A 16,326-nucleotide genomic window follows, 5' to 3' on the forward strand; every position below is an offset into this window, starting at 1 on the left:
TACTCAGGAGACTGAGGCAGGAGAATCGCTTGAACCCGGGAGGTGAGGTTGTGGTGAGCCGAGATCGTGCCACTGCACCCAAGCCTGGGTGACAGAGTGAGACTTTGAATCAGACAACAACAAAGAAAGACAATATGTCTGTTCTTCCCCAATTAATCTGTAGTCAATGCAATCATAATCAAAATTCTTAACAGGTTATTTTGTGGCTATTGAAGAGCCGATTATAAAATATATGGAGACATAAAGGCAGATCTTAGACCAAGGCAATCTTGAGGAAGATGAACCACACTACAGAATTGGTCATGGATGAAATCATAGGGGGTCAAAGCTGTCTTCTTGAGTTGAGTCAGTTCCTGAGTGGGGGCCACAAGATCAGATGAGCCAGTTTATCAATCTGGGTGGTGCCAGCTGATCCATTAAGTGTAGGGTCTGCAGAATATCTCAAGCAGTGATATTAGGAGCAGTTTAGGGAGGGTCTGAATCCTGTAGCCTCCAGCTGCCTGATTCATACCCATAATTTCTAATCTTGTGGCTAATGTTGGTCCTGCAAAGGCAGTCTAGTCCCCAGGCAAGAAGGAGGTCTGCTTTGAGAAAGGGCTATTGTCTTTGTTTTAAAAACTATAAACTAAGTTTCTCCCAAAGTTAGTTCATGCTATGCCCAGGAATGAACAAGGACAGCTTGGAGGTAAGAAGTAAAATGGAGTCAGTTAAGTTAGATCTTTCACTGGCTCAGTCATAATTTTGCAAAGGCTGTTTCAAGTTTACAGTCAGGTTGTAGCCAGTTTTCCACCTGTAGTGTAGATACCTGTGGTTACTAGAGTGTAGTTCTTCGGCCCAGGTGGAAAGCTTTATTCCCTAACATTTAATGCAGGGACTGGTTATAGGCACTCTTGCTCTGTGGAAGTGTGGGTATTCTACCGTACTGAAGTACTCTATGGAATTATGTGGTCATAGGGCTTTGTGCACTTTTGGCAGCTTAAGAGATCTGGGGCACCGTCCTTTTTGAATCTCATCCCATTCAATTCTGCAAGTATCCCACTTAGAAGTCCCACAGTTTTCAGAGAACTGTGCTTGTGATTGTTATCACAATAACAATCCCTGGAGAGGAAGACACCAGGGAGCTTACTTTGTGACCTTTTAGTACCCTTTCATTTATGGCTATTTTTTCCTACTCCTCTGGTTCCGGAGGTTTCTTTCCGGGTTCTGGAAAATGAACTTCTTCAGGGTCTTCTCTTTCACCTTCAAGTGCTACTTTTCTTCAGCTCTTTCAGGTTTTGTTGTCAGCCTTTTCTCATCTGTTTTGTATCATCCAGAAGCGCCTTATGATTCTTGGCTTTCCAGGAATGCTGTAAATTTGATTTCATATTTTTTTCTGTTTTATCTGTGGAAGTGAAGAAACACAGCTCTGTGTATGTTTATTACATGTAGATATTTCTAAGCTTTGTTGTACTAGAAGACAGTTCATTTCTTAAAACTTTATAGTTATTGTTTTAAAAGTGAGAAGCAAATGTCATTTTTTTCTTTTAAAATGTTTCCTTTTTTTTTTCCCAAGCAAATGCCGTTTTATTTTATGTTTACTGTAGTCCATCTCAAGAATACTTACAGGGGATATTTTCCTTAAGGTTTTTATTTATTTATTTAGATAGATAGATCGATAGATAAATCAATCGATTGATCGATACAAGGTCTTGCTCTGTTGTCCAGGATAGAGTGCAGTGGCACAATCATAACTCACTGCAGTCTTGATCTTCCGGGCTCAAGCCAATCCTCCCACTTCACCTTCCTCAGTAGCTAGGATTATAGGTGTATGCCACTGTGCCTGGCTAAGCCTGAGATTTTTAAAATATAGAGATGTTAAAAATAAAAGCTTTGATCTCTGAGATATTTAATACACCTTTTATTATTAGGCTTACTTTATTCTGATAACATTTGTTGCCTTTTGTAGCTAAATTATTTACATACTTTATTTTGGTTTTTAAACTTTATCAAAAGCCTGAGTAGAATATAGCTGTTTTATTTACAACTTCTTTATTTTATGAAGGTTAGCCTTTTTATATTATTGACTTGTTTTACTTTTTTCTCTAGTAAGGTTTCACTGTTTCCTTTTGCTGGGGAGGTTGGGTAGAAAACAGTAGAAGAGTTTCTAAAAGCATGGATTGAAAATTTTTAGAGGAATTGCCTGCATGGTAGCTCGATTGCTTGAAATGGGCCCATACTGTCAGAAATTACGTGAGATCTATCTAGTTTAGTGTGTAGCTCAGTGAGTATATATTCTGTCATTCATCCATAGATATGGTTTTGCCAAATTAAAATGATGGTCTCTTACTCCTAAACTGCATCACCTGTACAAAGGGAATGCAAGTTTGCATCATTTTCCATGTAGAATTATAGCAGTGATCTGAGGTTGAGAGGGTAAGGTTTGAGGTGGGATTAGGGAAGGACCAGCACTGCTGCTCCTTTGACAGCATGAGAGAACCCTGGAGGTGTTGGTGCAGTGTTGACCAGCACTCACTCCACCCTCTGTTTCCCACTGAAAGAAACTAAGAGGAAGCTTGTGGGGAAGGGGAGTCAGAGAAATGTCCATAGTCTCTTAGCTCTGATCTGACAGAGTACAGAAGGGAGAATGTGGGACTGAGAGATAATGGGTTAATAATGAACATGATCAGGCCGGGAGTAGTAGCTCATGCCTATAATCCCAACACTTTGGGAGGCCGAGGTGGGTGGATCACAAGGTCAGGAGTTCAAGACCAGCCTGGCCAATATGGTGAAACTCCATCTCTACTAAAAATACAAAAATTAGCTGGGCGTGGTGGTGGGCGCCTGTAGTCCCAGCTACTCGGGAGGATGAGGCAGGAGAATCGCTTGAACCTGAGAGGCAGAGGTTGCAGTGAGCTGAGATCGCACCACTGCACTCCAGCCTCGGTGACAGTGAGACTCCATCTCCAAAAAAAAAAATTGACATGATGCGATAAGCGTTTTTTTTAAATACACTTTTTTTGTTTTGCATTTTACCATATTTTTGTGATGTGTGTGACAAATCAAGTTATTCAACAGTTCTAGTCTTTATATTATTCTTTAAAGAAAATTTCTATATCTCTGACTTAAATTTATTATTTTTGGAAGATTTTTCTGAGAACTTTGGTATTTCACTTGAAATATTTGGTGTCCTTCATTTGCTTTTCTTTTTCTTCAGTACATGCAAGTAGAGTTCAAATGTCAGTAGCTGAGATGACAAACTTTTTCTAAACCTTAGTGTTGTTAGAGAAAAGGTTGGAAATAATTTGTGAGTAGATTTTAATTTCCTTTTTTTAAAGACTTAATTTTTTAAAGAATCATTTAAGGTTCACAGCAAAATTGAGAGGAAGGTTCAGAGATTTCCCCTTTATCCCTTCCCCTACATACGCATAGCCTTTTTTTTTTTAACTATGGACATTCCTTTCTAAAGGGGTATATTTGTTTTATTTGATGAACTTACACTGACATACTGTTATCACCCGAATTCTGTAGTTTAGGGTTCACTCTTGGTATTCTATACTCTGAGTTTTGATAATGCATGTATCCACCATCGTAGTATCATACAAAGCATTTTCATTGCCCTAAAAATCCCCTGTGCTCTGACTATTCATCCCTCCTTCCTTCACAATCCCTGACCACCACTGATCTTTTTATTGTTTCCATAGTTTTACCTTTTCCAGAATGTCATATACTTGGAATTATACAGTACGATATGTAGCCTTTCAGATTGGTTTCACTTAGGTATGTGCATTTGAGGTTCCTCCATGTTTTTTAGTGACTTGGTAGCTCATTTCTTTTCAGTGATAGTCCGGATGTACCAGTTTGTTTGTTTATTTTTTTGGATTTTATTGATATTTTATAATATTCATTGCAGGGCTTATTTATGTAGCATGCCATTAAGAAAGACAGAACATTTTTCCTTTAACTTAAATTTGAATTTGTCTTGATGTTTGTTTGCTTTTTGTAGGTTCTACATGAAACATTTTCTCAACACACATTCCTCATGAATGGTCTCATTCAAGGTGTTAAGGTAAGAAAAAAGTTTTATGTGGTTTGTAATGAACCAAAGCCAGGAATCCTTGGTAGTTTAATTCTGGACGTTTTAGTGGGACTTTGGGAAACAAATACTGTTTGTTCTGGGAACTGAAATCTAAATTTTTAGCTGTGTTATTAAAAGTCACTCTAAAATACAACACAAATACATAAGGCATAGAATGATTTACTGGCAAATAGCAGTGTGAATACTCTATAGGCCTAACTTCATTTTTATTATTGTGTACACAACAGGTTATAAAGGGTTTAATTATGTAACTTTTAACTTCTCTGCCTATCAACAGAATAAAGTGGGCAGTTGCTACCATCTTCTTTTTAGGTATATTAAAAAGAAGTATATCTGAGGAAGAAGGAAGCCCAGGTGATACACTGGCCATAGCTTTATAATAACCCCTTGATTTAATTAGTCTTAATTCATTATGTCGATTTTAATATGATATATATAAAAACGGCTTTTAACCGTTTTCCTGTTTGCACCAAGAATGCTCACCAGCGGTACTGCATTTACTCCAAGGTAACTTTGCCACAAAACATGTTGCTTTTATTATTATTTTTGCATTGCTTTAGTATATAGACTTTGGAAACAAAAGACATCATTCTACTGATAGCATTCTTTTTCCTCATTCTTTTTTTTTTGAGACGGAGTCTCACTCTGTCACCAGGCTGGAGTGCAGTGGTGTCATGTTGGCTCACTGCAGCCTCTGCCTCCTGGGTTTAAGCAGTTCTCCTGCCTCAGCCTCCTGAGTAGCTGGGACTATAGGCGTGTGCTACCACGCCCAGCTGATTTTTGTATTTTTAGTAGAGACAGGATTTCACCATGTTGGTCACGATGGTCTTGATCTCTTGACCTTGTGATCCACCTGCCTTGGCTTCCCAAAGTGCTGGGATTACAGGTGTGAGCCACCACACCTGACCTTTCCTCATTCTTTTAAACAATTTTATTTCTGAGATGGAGTCTCGCTCTGTTGCCCAGGCTGGTGTGCAGTGGTGTGATCTCAGCTCACTGCAACCTCCACCTCCTGGGTTCAAGCGATTCTCCTGCCTCAGCCTTCCCAGTAGCTGGGATTTCGGGTGCCTGCCACTATGCTCAGCTAATTTTTTGTATTTTTAGTAGAGATGGGGTTTCACCAAGTTGGCCAGGCTGGTCTTGAACTGCTGACCTCAAGTGATCTGCTCGCCTTGGTCTACCACAGTCCTGCAATCACAGGCATGAGCCACTGCGCCTGGCCTGCCTTCTGTTTTCAGTAGTGGTGTTTCCAGTTACAAACTATAGTAACTTTCTGTCACTGAAAATGTCAAATCCTAGAAAACGCAGCACCTCTACCTGTGGTGTTAACATTGTTCTCGAACAGTTATCGGTTTAAAGTTCATTTGATGAATCCAGTTTTTTTGAAATAGACAGTTCTGATGATTCAGGTTATTCTGATGTTCTGTTTAGAAATAACTCTATGAACACTTTTTATATTTTACTTTCACATTGAAAAATCAACCAGCTTTGCTTCAGCCTCAAAGAGTGTGTATATGTAAAATTAAATGAATGCTGGCGGTGAACTGCACTTGTTTTTTCTAAGTAGGAAAAGGGTTAAATAGGGGTTTAAAGTATAATAGTATTTTTTAGTCTGTTATAGTAAAGCATATGAGTATAGAGTCTAATTTATGCTTTCCAGTTTAGATAATGTCAATCTATGCATAATTGTACTTTGTACTGAACAACATACTTAAAATTATTCCTAAGGCCGCGCGTGGTGGCTCACACCTGTAATCCCAGCACTTTGGGAGGCCGAGGCGGACAGATCACAAGATCAGGAGATCGAACCGTCCTGGCTTAACACAGTGAAATGCTGTCTCTACCAAAAATACAAAGAATTAGCTGGGCGTGGTGGTGGGTGCCTGTAGTCCCAGCTGCTGGGGAGGCTGAGGAAGGAGAATCACTTGAACCTGGGAGATGGAGGTTGCAATGAGCTAAGATCATGCCACTGCACTCCGGCGGGGGGGACGGGGGGAGCCCCCGCCCCAAAAAAAAAAAAAAAAAAAAAAATTATGCCCTAGTAATGTGCCGAATTTAGCCATTGTAATTCACTGTTTTCATAGCTCTTACAAAACAGTCATATAATAAATAATATTAAATATTAATAAGTTAATATTATTTGCCTGTTTTCAGAAAGAAGTTGAGGATATTTATATGTAAAACAACATTTTATTTATTTTTTATCATTTGGGTACTTTTTTTTTTTTTAAAAAAAAAGCGTCTATCTTTTTACTAAAGAAAAGCAAAGTTCAAATGCCCAACAGTAATTATGTTGAACACTTAGTACACATAAATAGACAAAAGGCTACTGAGAACACTGGACTTAGATGAAAGTGTTATAGGTATAACTACAACTTAATTTATAAATAAATAAGAAAAAAGTCCCTGACTGAAAGGATAGTGAAGATTTATTTCTCAATATTCTTTAATTTGGACAACCCCCACCAACTGAGCAGACGTCCCAGTGTTAGACGAAAATGACTGCTTTCCCCACCAGCAGTTACAGTGCTCGACACCACTGGCCCCACTGGTTCAGAGGAGGGAGTGGCCCGTGGCTCTATGTGGTTCCAGCTTCAGGAGGCCAACCCATGCCTTTGGTCACCTGAGACTTTAAACAGCATTGGCACTTTTAGCTGGTCTGAACCATTTTGAATGCTACCACCCAGCAGGGAGGAGGCTCTCATTAGATTCTAAATCTGCTATTTAAATTACTTTTCACTTAAAAAAAAAAAACTTATTAGAATAAGGCCACCTAGGAATGTTGTTAACCTCTTCAGCCTTTGGCTGATATTACATGAGACTGCAAATAATAAATATAGCTTTTCCCACAGGTGCAGCTTCTGGGGCTTGGTCTACAGTGTTCAGAAAGACACATTGTGGAAAAAAAAAGTCAGGCTAGGTCGGGTACGGTGGCTCACGCCTGTAATTCCAGCAATTTGAGAAGCCGAGGTGGGCGGATCACCTGAGGTTGGGAGTTTGAGACCAGCCTGACCAACATGGAGAAACCCTGTCTCTACTAAAAATGCAAAATTAGCCAGGCGTGGTGGCAAATGCCTATAACCCCAGCTACTTGGGAGGCTGAGGCAGGAGAATTGCTTGAACCTGGGAGTCGGAGGTTGCAGTGAACCGAGATCACGCCATTGCAGTCCAGCCTGGGCAACAAGAACGAAACTCCATCTCAAAAAAAAAAAAAAAAAAAAAAAGTCAGACTAGTGCAGGAGCTCCAGTGGCCTCTGCAAATGAGGGCTTGGCAATTATCAGTGGACAGACACATGGTATCCAGCACCAGGCCATGGGCCTTCCTGCTTCCTGAGTTTCACAAGTAGGATGCACGTGAGGGGAGCAGCCCATACCTCTGTTGAAGGAAGGCTGTAGTACTTTCCAGGGCACGGCCTGGACAAATGATGCCTAACTTTCTATGCACAGATAAGTCAACCACAGTTGAGCCAAGGCAACACTCAGGGATCTGGCTGTCCCTAGTTAGTCCCCCATCAATGACCAAGGACAACTGAGGCCAGAGGTCTTATAACTCCATGACATTCAGAGAATTGTCCTGGGAGCTGAGGTTGGCGCTAGTGAGAGCAAGCGGATGCTCATACATCTTGGCCAAGTCTTGCATAAAGGCATAATCAGGAATCTGGATGGCTTATAAGAGGAGTTAAAGGTGTTTGGGTCCTTGTTGAGCTCCTCTGAACGTTCCATCTCTGGGGGCACTGGTCCTGGCAGTAGGTCTTTTCAGGAGCTCCTGGGGTACTCTCATACAGCCAGTAACTTGGCCTTCCTGCAGCCCTTGAGACGGTACACAGTGCACAGGGCAGCTTGCTGCGCAGGCCAGGCCATGTGGCATATCGGTGGGGATGGCTACCACGGTGCTGGTGCGCAGCTCAGCCATGGCTGAACGCTCTGGGCTTGCCTCCTCACTCAGTCCCACACTGGCAGCCACTGTGGTCCTCGGATCTCCCTGGACTGACTACAAATAACAAATAATAGCCTTTCCCACAGGTGCAGTTTCTGGAGCTTGGTCTACAGTGTTCAGAAAGACACATTGTGGAAAAAAAAGTCAGACTGGGTCGGGCACGGTGGCTCACACCTGTAATCCCAGCACTTTGAGAGGCCAAGGCAGGTGGATCACCTGAGGTTGGAAGTTTGAGACCAGCGTGACCAACATGGAGAAACCCTGTCTCTACTAAAAATATAAAATTAGCCGGACGAACAAGAGACATCCTCCCATTTGGGTACTTTTATTATTTAACAAACACTGTGGATACATAAACAAGTGAAACACAACCTAGAAATAATTTACAGACTTTCTGTTTCCAGTTAAACAGAGAACTATGACTAAAGTGTTAATAACATACAGAGTTTATGCATAAGTACATTTCTAAATAAAATTCCCAATTTACCACTTTTTTGTTTGGAATAATCCTTACAAAACCATTAGAATCCTAAAGTAAAAATACATTTACTTACGTCAAAAACAATGAATTCAAAATGGAAAGTAGTTAAAAATCTGAAATGTTTTTTCTCATAAACTTGGAAAGAAACTGAATTCAAAATGGAAAGTAGTTAATAATCTGAAAATTGTTTTTTCATAAACTTGGAAAGAACTACCTTCTACTTCCATAAATACATTATGCTTTATAACAATGTATTGTGTTGCCACATACAACAGACCTTTATGAACTGCTAATATAACTTTTCAGACTCTCTGAACAATTCTAGATTGTTGAGAAACCTTTTGTTGCTGTTGTTGAAGTATATTCTACAAATATAAAAGAAATTGTGAAATAACAATTTGGGTAAATTTTTAAATTTACTGAAAAATATTCTACATTAAACTTAGTTTTAAAATCAATACTTTAAAAATTTTGTTTTTAACAACTATTATGACCAAATTCAGGTAATTTGTGTTTACCACTAATGTGCAACAATATAATCTTACTAGTGGCTGAATAGGAAATTTTAGCAATATTCAAGACCTGTCTTTTTTTTTTTTTTTTTTTGAGATGGAGTCCCACCCTGTCGCCTAGGCTGGAGTGCAGCGGTGCCATCTCAGCTCACTGCAACTCCCCACTGTCTGGGTTCAAGTGATTCTCCTGCCTCAGCCTCCTGAGTAGCTGGGATTATAGGCACACACCACCACACCTGGCTAATTTTTGTGTTTTTAGTAGAGACGGAGTTTCACCATGTTGGCCAGGCTGGTCTCAAACTCTTGACCTCGTGATCCACCTGCCTCGCCTCCCAAAGTGCTGGGATTACAGGCGTGAGCCACCGCGCCCAGCCAAGACCTGTCTTATTTCTTGGTTGTTTCAATATCCACACAGATTATCCTTCCAATAATAGTGGTCTTTCAGTTCCTTGATCTATTTCCCTCCACCCTAAGTTAGCCATTCACTTATAATAGCTCTAACCATTACGTAGTATTAATAATGGCAAACGTTCTAAGAGATAGGTACTCGTTATTCCCTTTCATAGATAAGTGAATTGAGACATAAAGATAAATACTTTGCCTGTTGTTTCACAGATGCAACTGCTCAAACCAGAATTTTATCCCAAAAAGTATTGCTTCCAGCATCCAGACTCTAACCATTATACATACTGTTTCTCTATATATGCTAGTATTCAACCACTACCTCCTTATCATTCTAGCTTACTGTATTTTGTATTACAGCTCAATATATCAGCAGTGAAAACCCATCCTACCTGCCTTTCACTGTCACCCCAACCCTGTATCCTCACTTTCATCTTTCTTGGCTGAAATTCTGTGGTCAGTCATTATGATGACTGCTTTGCATATAAAGCTTGCTCTCTTTTTACTCTGTCACACTTGGTTGGCTAAACCCCAACCCTTGAAAACTTAATTCTTTAGCTACTCTGTCTGGAGGCAATACCTTTTCCACCATCTGATGACCTTAACTATGTCACTAAATAGATAGAAGTAATCCAAAGAGAAATTTCATCTCCCATCACCACATCTACCATCCACCTACATGTATCTGTTCTCATATACTCTACCTCCTCTCCTGTTTCTAAGGATGAACTGTCCTTGTTTCTTGCTAAAGCCAGCTTCTTCACATATCTCATCCATTCTCAGGAATTCAGCAATTATGCCTTTTTTCCCCAGTATTTTAACTTTTCTCTCTAAATTATTCCTAACAGCATACAAGCATTCTATTTCTCCAGTCTTAAAAACAAAACCTCTTTTCCTTTTCTCCTCAGTCTACTACCCCATTTCTTTCTTTCCCATGCTGTCTTACATTCATTACAAGTAGACTTCCACACTCACTTTTCTACCAGAATTATTCTGATCCTTTTTCCTTTTTTTTTTTTTTTTTTGAGACAGAGTTTCGCTCTTGTTGCCCAGGCTGGAGTGCAATGGTGCGATCTCAGCTCACTGCAACCTCTGCCTCCTGGGTTCAAGCGATTCTCCTGCCTCAGCCTCCTGAGTAGCTGGGACTACAGGCGCACACCAGCATGCCCGGCAAATTTTTTGTATTTTTAGTAGAGACAGGGTTTCACCATGGCCAGGCTGGTCTTGAACTCCTGGTCAGGTGATCCGCCCACCTTGGCCTCCCCGAGTGCTGGGATTACAGGTGTGAGCCACCATGTCCGGCCCCTTTTTCATTCTTAAAAGACTTTCTTTACTTGCTTTCTTCACCTGGCCTAGCATAGTTTTCTTTCTACCTGTTAGGCCACTCATTCTCAGTCTTCTTATACTACAGTTCATCTCTAGAGCACTTATAATACCTAATACTATGTAAATAGTTGTTACACTGTATTTTTTTAATTTGTATTTTTTATTCTTATATTCTTATTCTTAATTGTTTTCTTCCAAATATTTTTCATCCATGATTGGATGAATCTACAGATATGGAGCCTGCATATACAGAGGGTTGGCTGTGTAGTGATTTAAACTAGATACATGGACAATGGGCAAATGATCCAAACTAGATCAGTGATATTTCTCCAGAGGAATTTCCTGCTAGAGCTATTGAGGTTTTCTCAGTCTACTGGGGTTACTTAACTTGTAGTAAGCCTAGGATTGCAAAAACTGTCCTGCTTACTCTGTTGAGACACCTTACTAAGAATTGGTGCGAGAACCCAGATGACACCACATTATAAACTCCTTCCCTATGTCCATCTAGCTGTGCCTGAAGCTTAACTTACCCACAGCTGCTTTTATATAAAGTATTAATAATAATCCTTTTGTACGAGGAAACTCTTCTTTCATTTGCCTATTAAACTTTCCCCTCTTTCACCCACCCATGTGTGCCCATGTCCTTATTCTTCTTGGTGCAAGATGATGAACCTTGGGTATTTCCCCAAAGAAGCTGTTTCACTTTGAATCCTTCCGCTTATCAGTTTGTCTGCTGTCCTGGGTTAATCAGTTGGTGGCTGATAGGGTATTGGAATCTGTTCCTTTTTCTTTTGAGCTATGTGAACTTGGAGACTTCTGTGAGTTGATTTTCTCCGAAAAGTTCTATTCAATTCACCAAATGTATTTGAAAACCGGTGTTTACCAGGCCCTGTGATAGGCACCCCGGGTACAAAGATAAGAAGAAACCTCATCCTTCTGACCTTGATCTCAATTTTGAATCCAGTAGAGAAGATAGACAAATAACAAGTGATTTAATGGAGTACTGAAATCATAATAGAAGAACTAAGAGACTAGATAGAGGAGAGGAGGTGCTTCTCTCCCAGGGTTGGGAAGAATCACTAGCAGTTTCCAGGCTCCAAGTGTGGGATGGACATGCATGCAAAGGCCCGTGCAAAGCCCCATTGGCACACAGGAACATTGTATGTCCAGAAAACTGGAAGTATTGCATGCAGCCACGCATAGGATGTGTGTCAGGAGCCAGGTTTTGGAGTGTCCTATTCATGTGATGTGCTGAGGAATTTTTAAAATGTATCATGGAAATTCAGATACACAAAAGAATCGTGTAATGAATACCTGTGTACTCATCACCTATTTCATTATTCATCAGCATTTTTCTACTCTTGTCCATCCCTGCTCTCCCCACTCTGCTGCTGTCTGTAGCATTGAAGTGAAGGTGGCCAGCCGACAGAGTGACTGGCAAATAGTGGGCAGGTAGTGGATGTGAGTTCCTTGACTTCCTTTGCTTCTGTGTGGTGTTACCTGTGTCTCACACTCTTCCCCTTAGTTTCAACTGTAGTTGTTGTTCAGGTTGGATTATCTCCTTCTTCCTAAACTCATCAGGCAGAGAGAACTTTACTTTGATTGACAAAGTTGACGAAGAATCTCGTTTTCTTTTGAGCATTAAACATATGTACACTCCTCTTCTTTATCCCTGTGAGGCCCTGGGGATAGTATATGGTGTACATTCATTTGGGTGTCATTGTACCAGTTAATGCAGAGTTTTGTGCAGAATTGATATGCCATATATATTTATTAAAGTGATTTAAATTTCTAGCTTCCTCCCATATGCTTGGTGTGTGCTCATCTTAAGGGCCAAATGTGGGTGTGTGTATGTGTGTGTGTATATATATATATCTCATGTCATCTCTCTTTTCTGATTCCTTCTGGAAAACAAGCTTTTTTACTTCTTCCTTCCCTTTCTGATAGAACATTTACATTTTTGGTTAGAATTTTATTTTATTTTATATTTTATTTTAATTAGACAAGAGTTTTGCTCTTGTTGCCCAGCCCAGAGTGCAAAGGTGTGATCTTGGTTCACTGCAACCTCTGCCTCTCAGGTTCAAGTGATTCTCCTGCCTCAACCTCCTGAGTAGCTGGGATTACAGGCGCCTGCCACCAAGACCAGCTAGTTTTTTGTAATTTTGTATTTTTAGTAGAGACGGGGTTTCACCATGTTGGCCAGACTGGTCTTGAACTCCTGACCTCAAGTGATCCACCTGCCTCGGCCTTCCAAAGTGCTGGGATTACAGGCGTGAGCCACCATACCGGGCCTCATTTTATTTTTTAAATATTAGTTTGTATTTAATGTTTCAAATTATTATTCTGTTTTGGGGCCAGTACAATGAATTAGAGTTAATGCATTTAGAAAATATGAATTACAGGTAGTTGAGGGATCAAATTACAAAACTAACCTTTTCTTCTGTTTCTTCTCCAGGGTCTGCTCTCTTTTTTGAGTGCCCCACTCATAGGTGCCCTGTCTGATGTGTGGGGGAGGAAGCCCTTTCTTCTCGGCACTGTATTCTTCACCTGCTTCCCAATCCCGCTGATGAGGATCAGCCCATGGTGAGTGACTTGGCCCTTCACCTCCTGACTGCCTGTTTTGAGTCACATGTAAATTATACTTATATTTGCAGAGCACTTCTTAACTATTACAAAGCAGTTGTACTTGTGTTTTCATTTGATTTCTCTGGTAATACTGAAAGCCAGTTTGGACAGTTGTCATTATATCTATCCATTTTATAAATGGGGAAGTGAAGACATTCTAGAATTAAGTCTGAGAGAAGTTATTTAGGTGAAGAAATAGAAATAAAAGATGCCTCTTCAGGCAGCTGATGTTGCTATGATGTCAGGTATGGGAGTTTGACCCTGGCAGTGGGCTAACAATCCCGTCTTCATCACTGTGGCTTTTAGTTGACTTTGTAAATATATTTGTCAGCCTCATCGCTATGGGGCACTGACACAAACATAGTTTATATCATAATAGGCGGGAGTCACTTTAAAATATACTGTCGTAAGGCTGATAGCCTATTTTAAATCATAACGTGAATTTGAGTTCGTTTTTTTTCCTTCTTTTTTTTGAGATGGAGTGTCTTCCCCTGTGGACCAGGCTGGAGTGCAGTGGCATGATCTCGGCTCACTGCAACCTCTGCCTCCCAGGTTCAAACAATTCTTCTGCCTCAGCCTCCTGAGTAGCTGGGACTATACAGATGGCTGATTTTTGTATTTTTAGTAGGGACGGGGTCTCACTATATTGGTGAGACTTCCCTTGAACTCCTAACTCCTGGTTACCTGCCTCGGCCTTCCAAAGTGCTGGGATTACAGGCATGAGCCACTGTGCCCAGCCCTTTTTTTTTTCCTTTGTATAAATCAGGAGAGTATTTAGCATGTGACCAAAGCCCATTTAGTTACCAAAGGTAGGTCGGAATTTGCATGTGAGCTGTAACTTAGTTGTTTTTTTTTTTGGATAACAGAAGATGGTATTTTGGTGTGTATTCCTATTGCAGAGATGCTCTTTCTTATGTGAAGAACACACATATGGTAGTTTTGTTTTGGTTTTTAATCCTATTAATATTTTTTTTTGGGGGGGGCTCGTGTGAAAATATTTTCATTTGATTATTTGGTAGGAATTTTATGCTAACATCTATCACATTCTAAATTTATTGGGTACCCATAATCATTTTATTTTCTATGAGTTGATGAAGTTTTTGGTATTGAGTCTTTATGTCCAAGATGTCATGCTTTTCCAATGAGTTGGGACTTTTTAATGTCCTTCTTTTAGCTTAAAATATTTTCTTTAGATCTTGTACATTTCTTGTTAAGTTTTGTTCCTATAAATTTTACCCTTTTTGTTCTGCTGCAACATGAGCTCTTCTAATTGCTTGGTTTTCTAGGTATGTTAATATCATCTGTAATTTTATCTCTTTCCTTCCAGTTTTCGTACTGCTCACTGCTTTTGCTAATCGCTTTCACTAATGAATATCAGTAAATCAAAGTGATGATTTTGGGCTTATTTTCTTTATATATATAAAAAGGGAGTATTGTAGTATTTCATCATTAGGTTTTAAGCTAGTTTTTGGACTGAAAAATATTCCTATTGTATCCACAGATTTTTAAAAAACATTAAGAGTACATGTCAGATTTTGATGACTTTGTAGCATTAATGGATATTATTTGCCTTTTCTCTTGTGTGTGGTTTTTTTTTTTTTTTTGAGATGGAGTCTCGCTCTGTTGCCCAGGCTGGAGTGCAGTGGTGCGATCTCGGCTCACTGGCAAGCTCTGCCTCCTGGGTTCACGCCATTCTCCTCCCTCAGCCTCCTGAGTAGCTGGGACTACAGGTGCCCGCCACCACTCCTGGCTAATTTTTTGTATTTTTAGTAGAGACAGGGTTTCACCGTGTTAGCCAGGATGGTCTCGATCTCCTGACCTCGTGATCCGTGATCCCCTTTTCTCTTTAGAGCTACTAAAATGAATAATTATATTATAGATTTTTAAATATTAAATATTTGTCTATCCTGAAGTAAACCCCACTTTTTGTTCTATAAGATTTTTCTTTGTTAATTTTAAAAAAGCACCTATCACATGATAGAAATTTTTGGTCTTAATTACACTAATACAATATTTTTCATTATGATTTCTGCTTTTATGTAGATCGTCAAATCATTTGTTGTATGTCTTTTTCTTACTTATAGCTAGCATATTTGAGAAGGTTTTTTTTCTGTCGGCTACCTTTAAAAATATAACTTTTACCTAATCCCCTTATTCTTTCCGTTTTTCCTCTTCTTTTGTTTTTTTAGGGGGCATTTACTGACCCCCTTTGAACAATGATGAAATTAGTATGTTTCTACTTCTTCCTGTCTTAAATTTTTTTTGGTATATTTAAGTATACATACATATACAAGTATACTTATTTCTTTATGTGTAATCTTTACATGATGTCTTTGGCTCAGGTAATAAAGGTGTACATATACTCCCTTTCTCTTGGGTCATTAAAATAATCTTTTTATAGGTGGTATTTTGCAATGATTTCTGTGTCTGGAGTCTTCTCGGTCACGTTCTCTGTTATATTTGCCTACGTAGCTGATGTCACTCAGGAGCACGAGCGAAGTACAGCTTATGGATGGGTAAGATAATAGACTATATATTTTTTTAACCAGAATAGTAATTAACATTGTATTAGAAATTTACTGGAAAGTGAGTTTATTAGTCCTTTCCTGCACTGCTATAAAGAAATATCTGAGACTGGGTAATTTATAAAGAAAAGAGGTTTAATTGTCTCACAGTTCTGCAGGCTATAAAGGAAGCGTAGAGGCTTCTGCTTCTGGGGAGGCCTCAGGAAGCTTTCACTCATGATGGAAGGCAGAGCCGGAGCAGGCATCTTCACATGACTGGAGCAGGAGGAAGAGAGAGCGAAGAGGGAGGTGCTACACACTTTTAAACGACCAGATCTCAAAGAATTCACTCACTATTACAACCAAGGAAGGTGGTGCTAAACCATTCATGAGAAACTGCTCCCATGATCCAGTCACCTCCTCCCGGGCCCCATCTTCAACAATGGGGATTACAATTGAACATT

General features: G+C 39.8%; 1 protein-coding gene and 1 pseudogene across 1 annotated transcript in view; one reads left to right on the forward strand and one right to left on the reverse strand.

Annotated features, from left to right (window-relative positions):
* MFSD14B (major facilitator superfamily domain containing 14B) overlaps positions 1–16,326 on the forward strand; it is a 76,965-nt gene that overhangs the window by 43,361 nt on the left and 17,278 nt on the right. Inside the window, exons 3-5 of the mRNA XM_023187778.3 lie at positions 3,983–4,045; positions 13,189–13,316; positions 15,760–15,874. Of these exons, the coding sequence (XP_023043546.2) occupies positions 3,983–4,045; positions 13,189–13,316; positions 15,760–15,874 (306 nt within the window). The remainder of the gene's footprint in view (positions 1–3,982; positions 4,046–13,188; positions 13,317–15,759; positions 15,875–16,326) is intronic.
* LOC111523294 lies at positions 7,413–9,999 on the reverse strand (annotated as a pseudogene).

The sequence above is a fragment of the Piliocolobus tephrosceles genome, chromosome 14 (assembly GCF_002776525.5).
Source record: "Piliocolobus tephrosceles isolate RC106 chromosome 14, ASM277652v3, whole genome shotgun sequence".
Lineage (NCBI taxonomy): Eukaryota > Metazoa > Chordata > Mammalia > Primates > Cercopithecidae > Piliocolobus > Piliocolobus tephrosceles.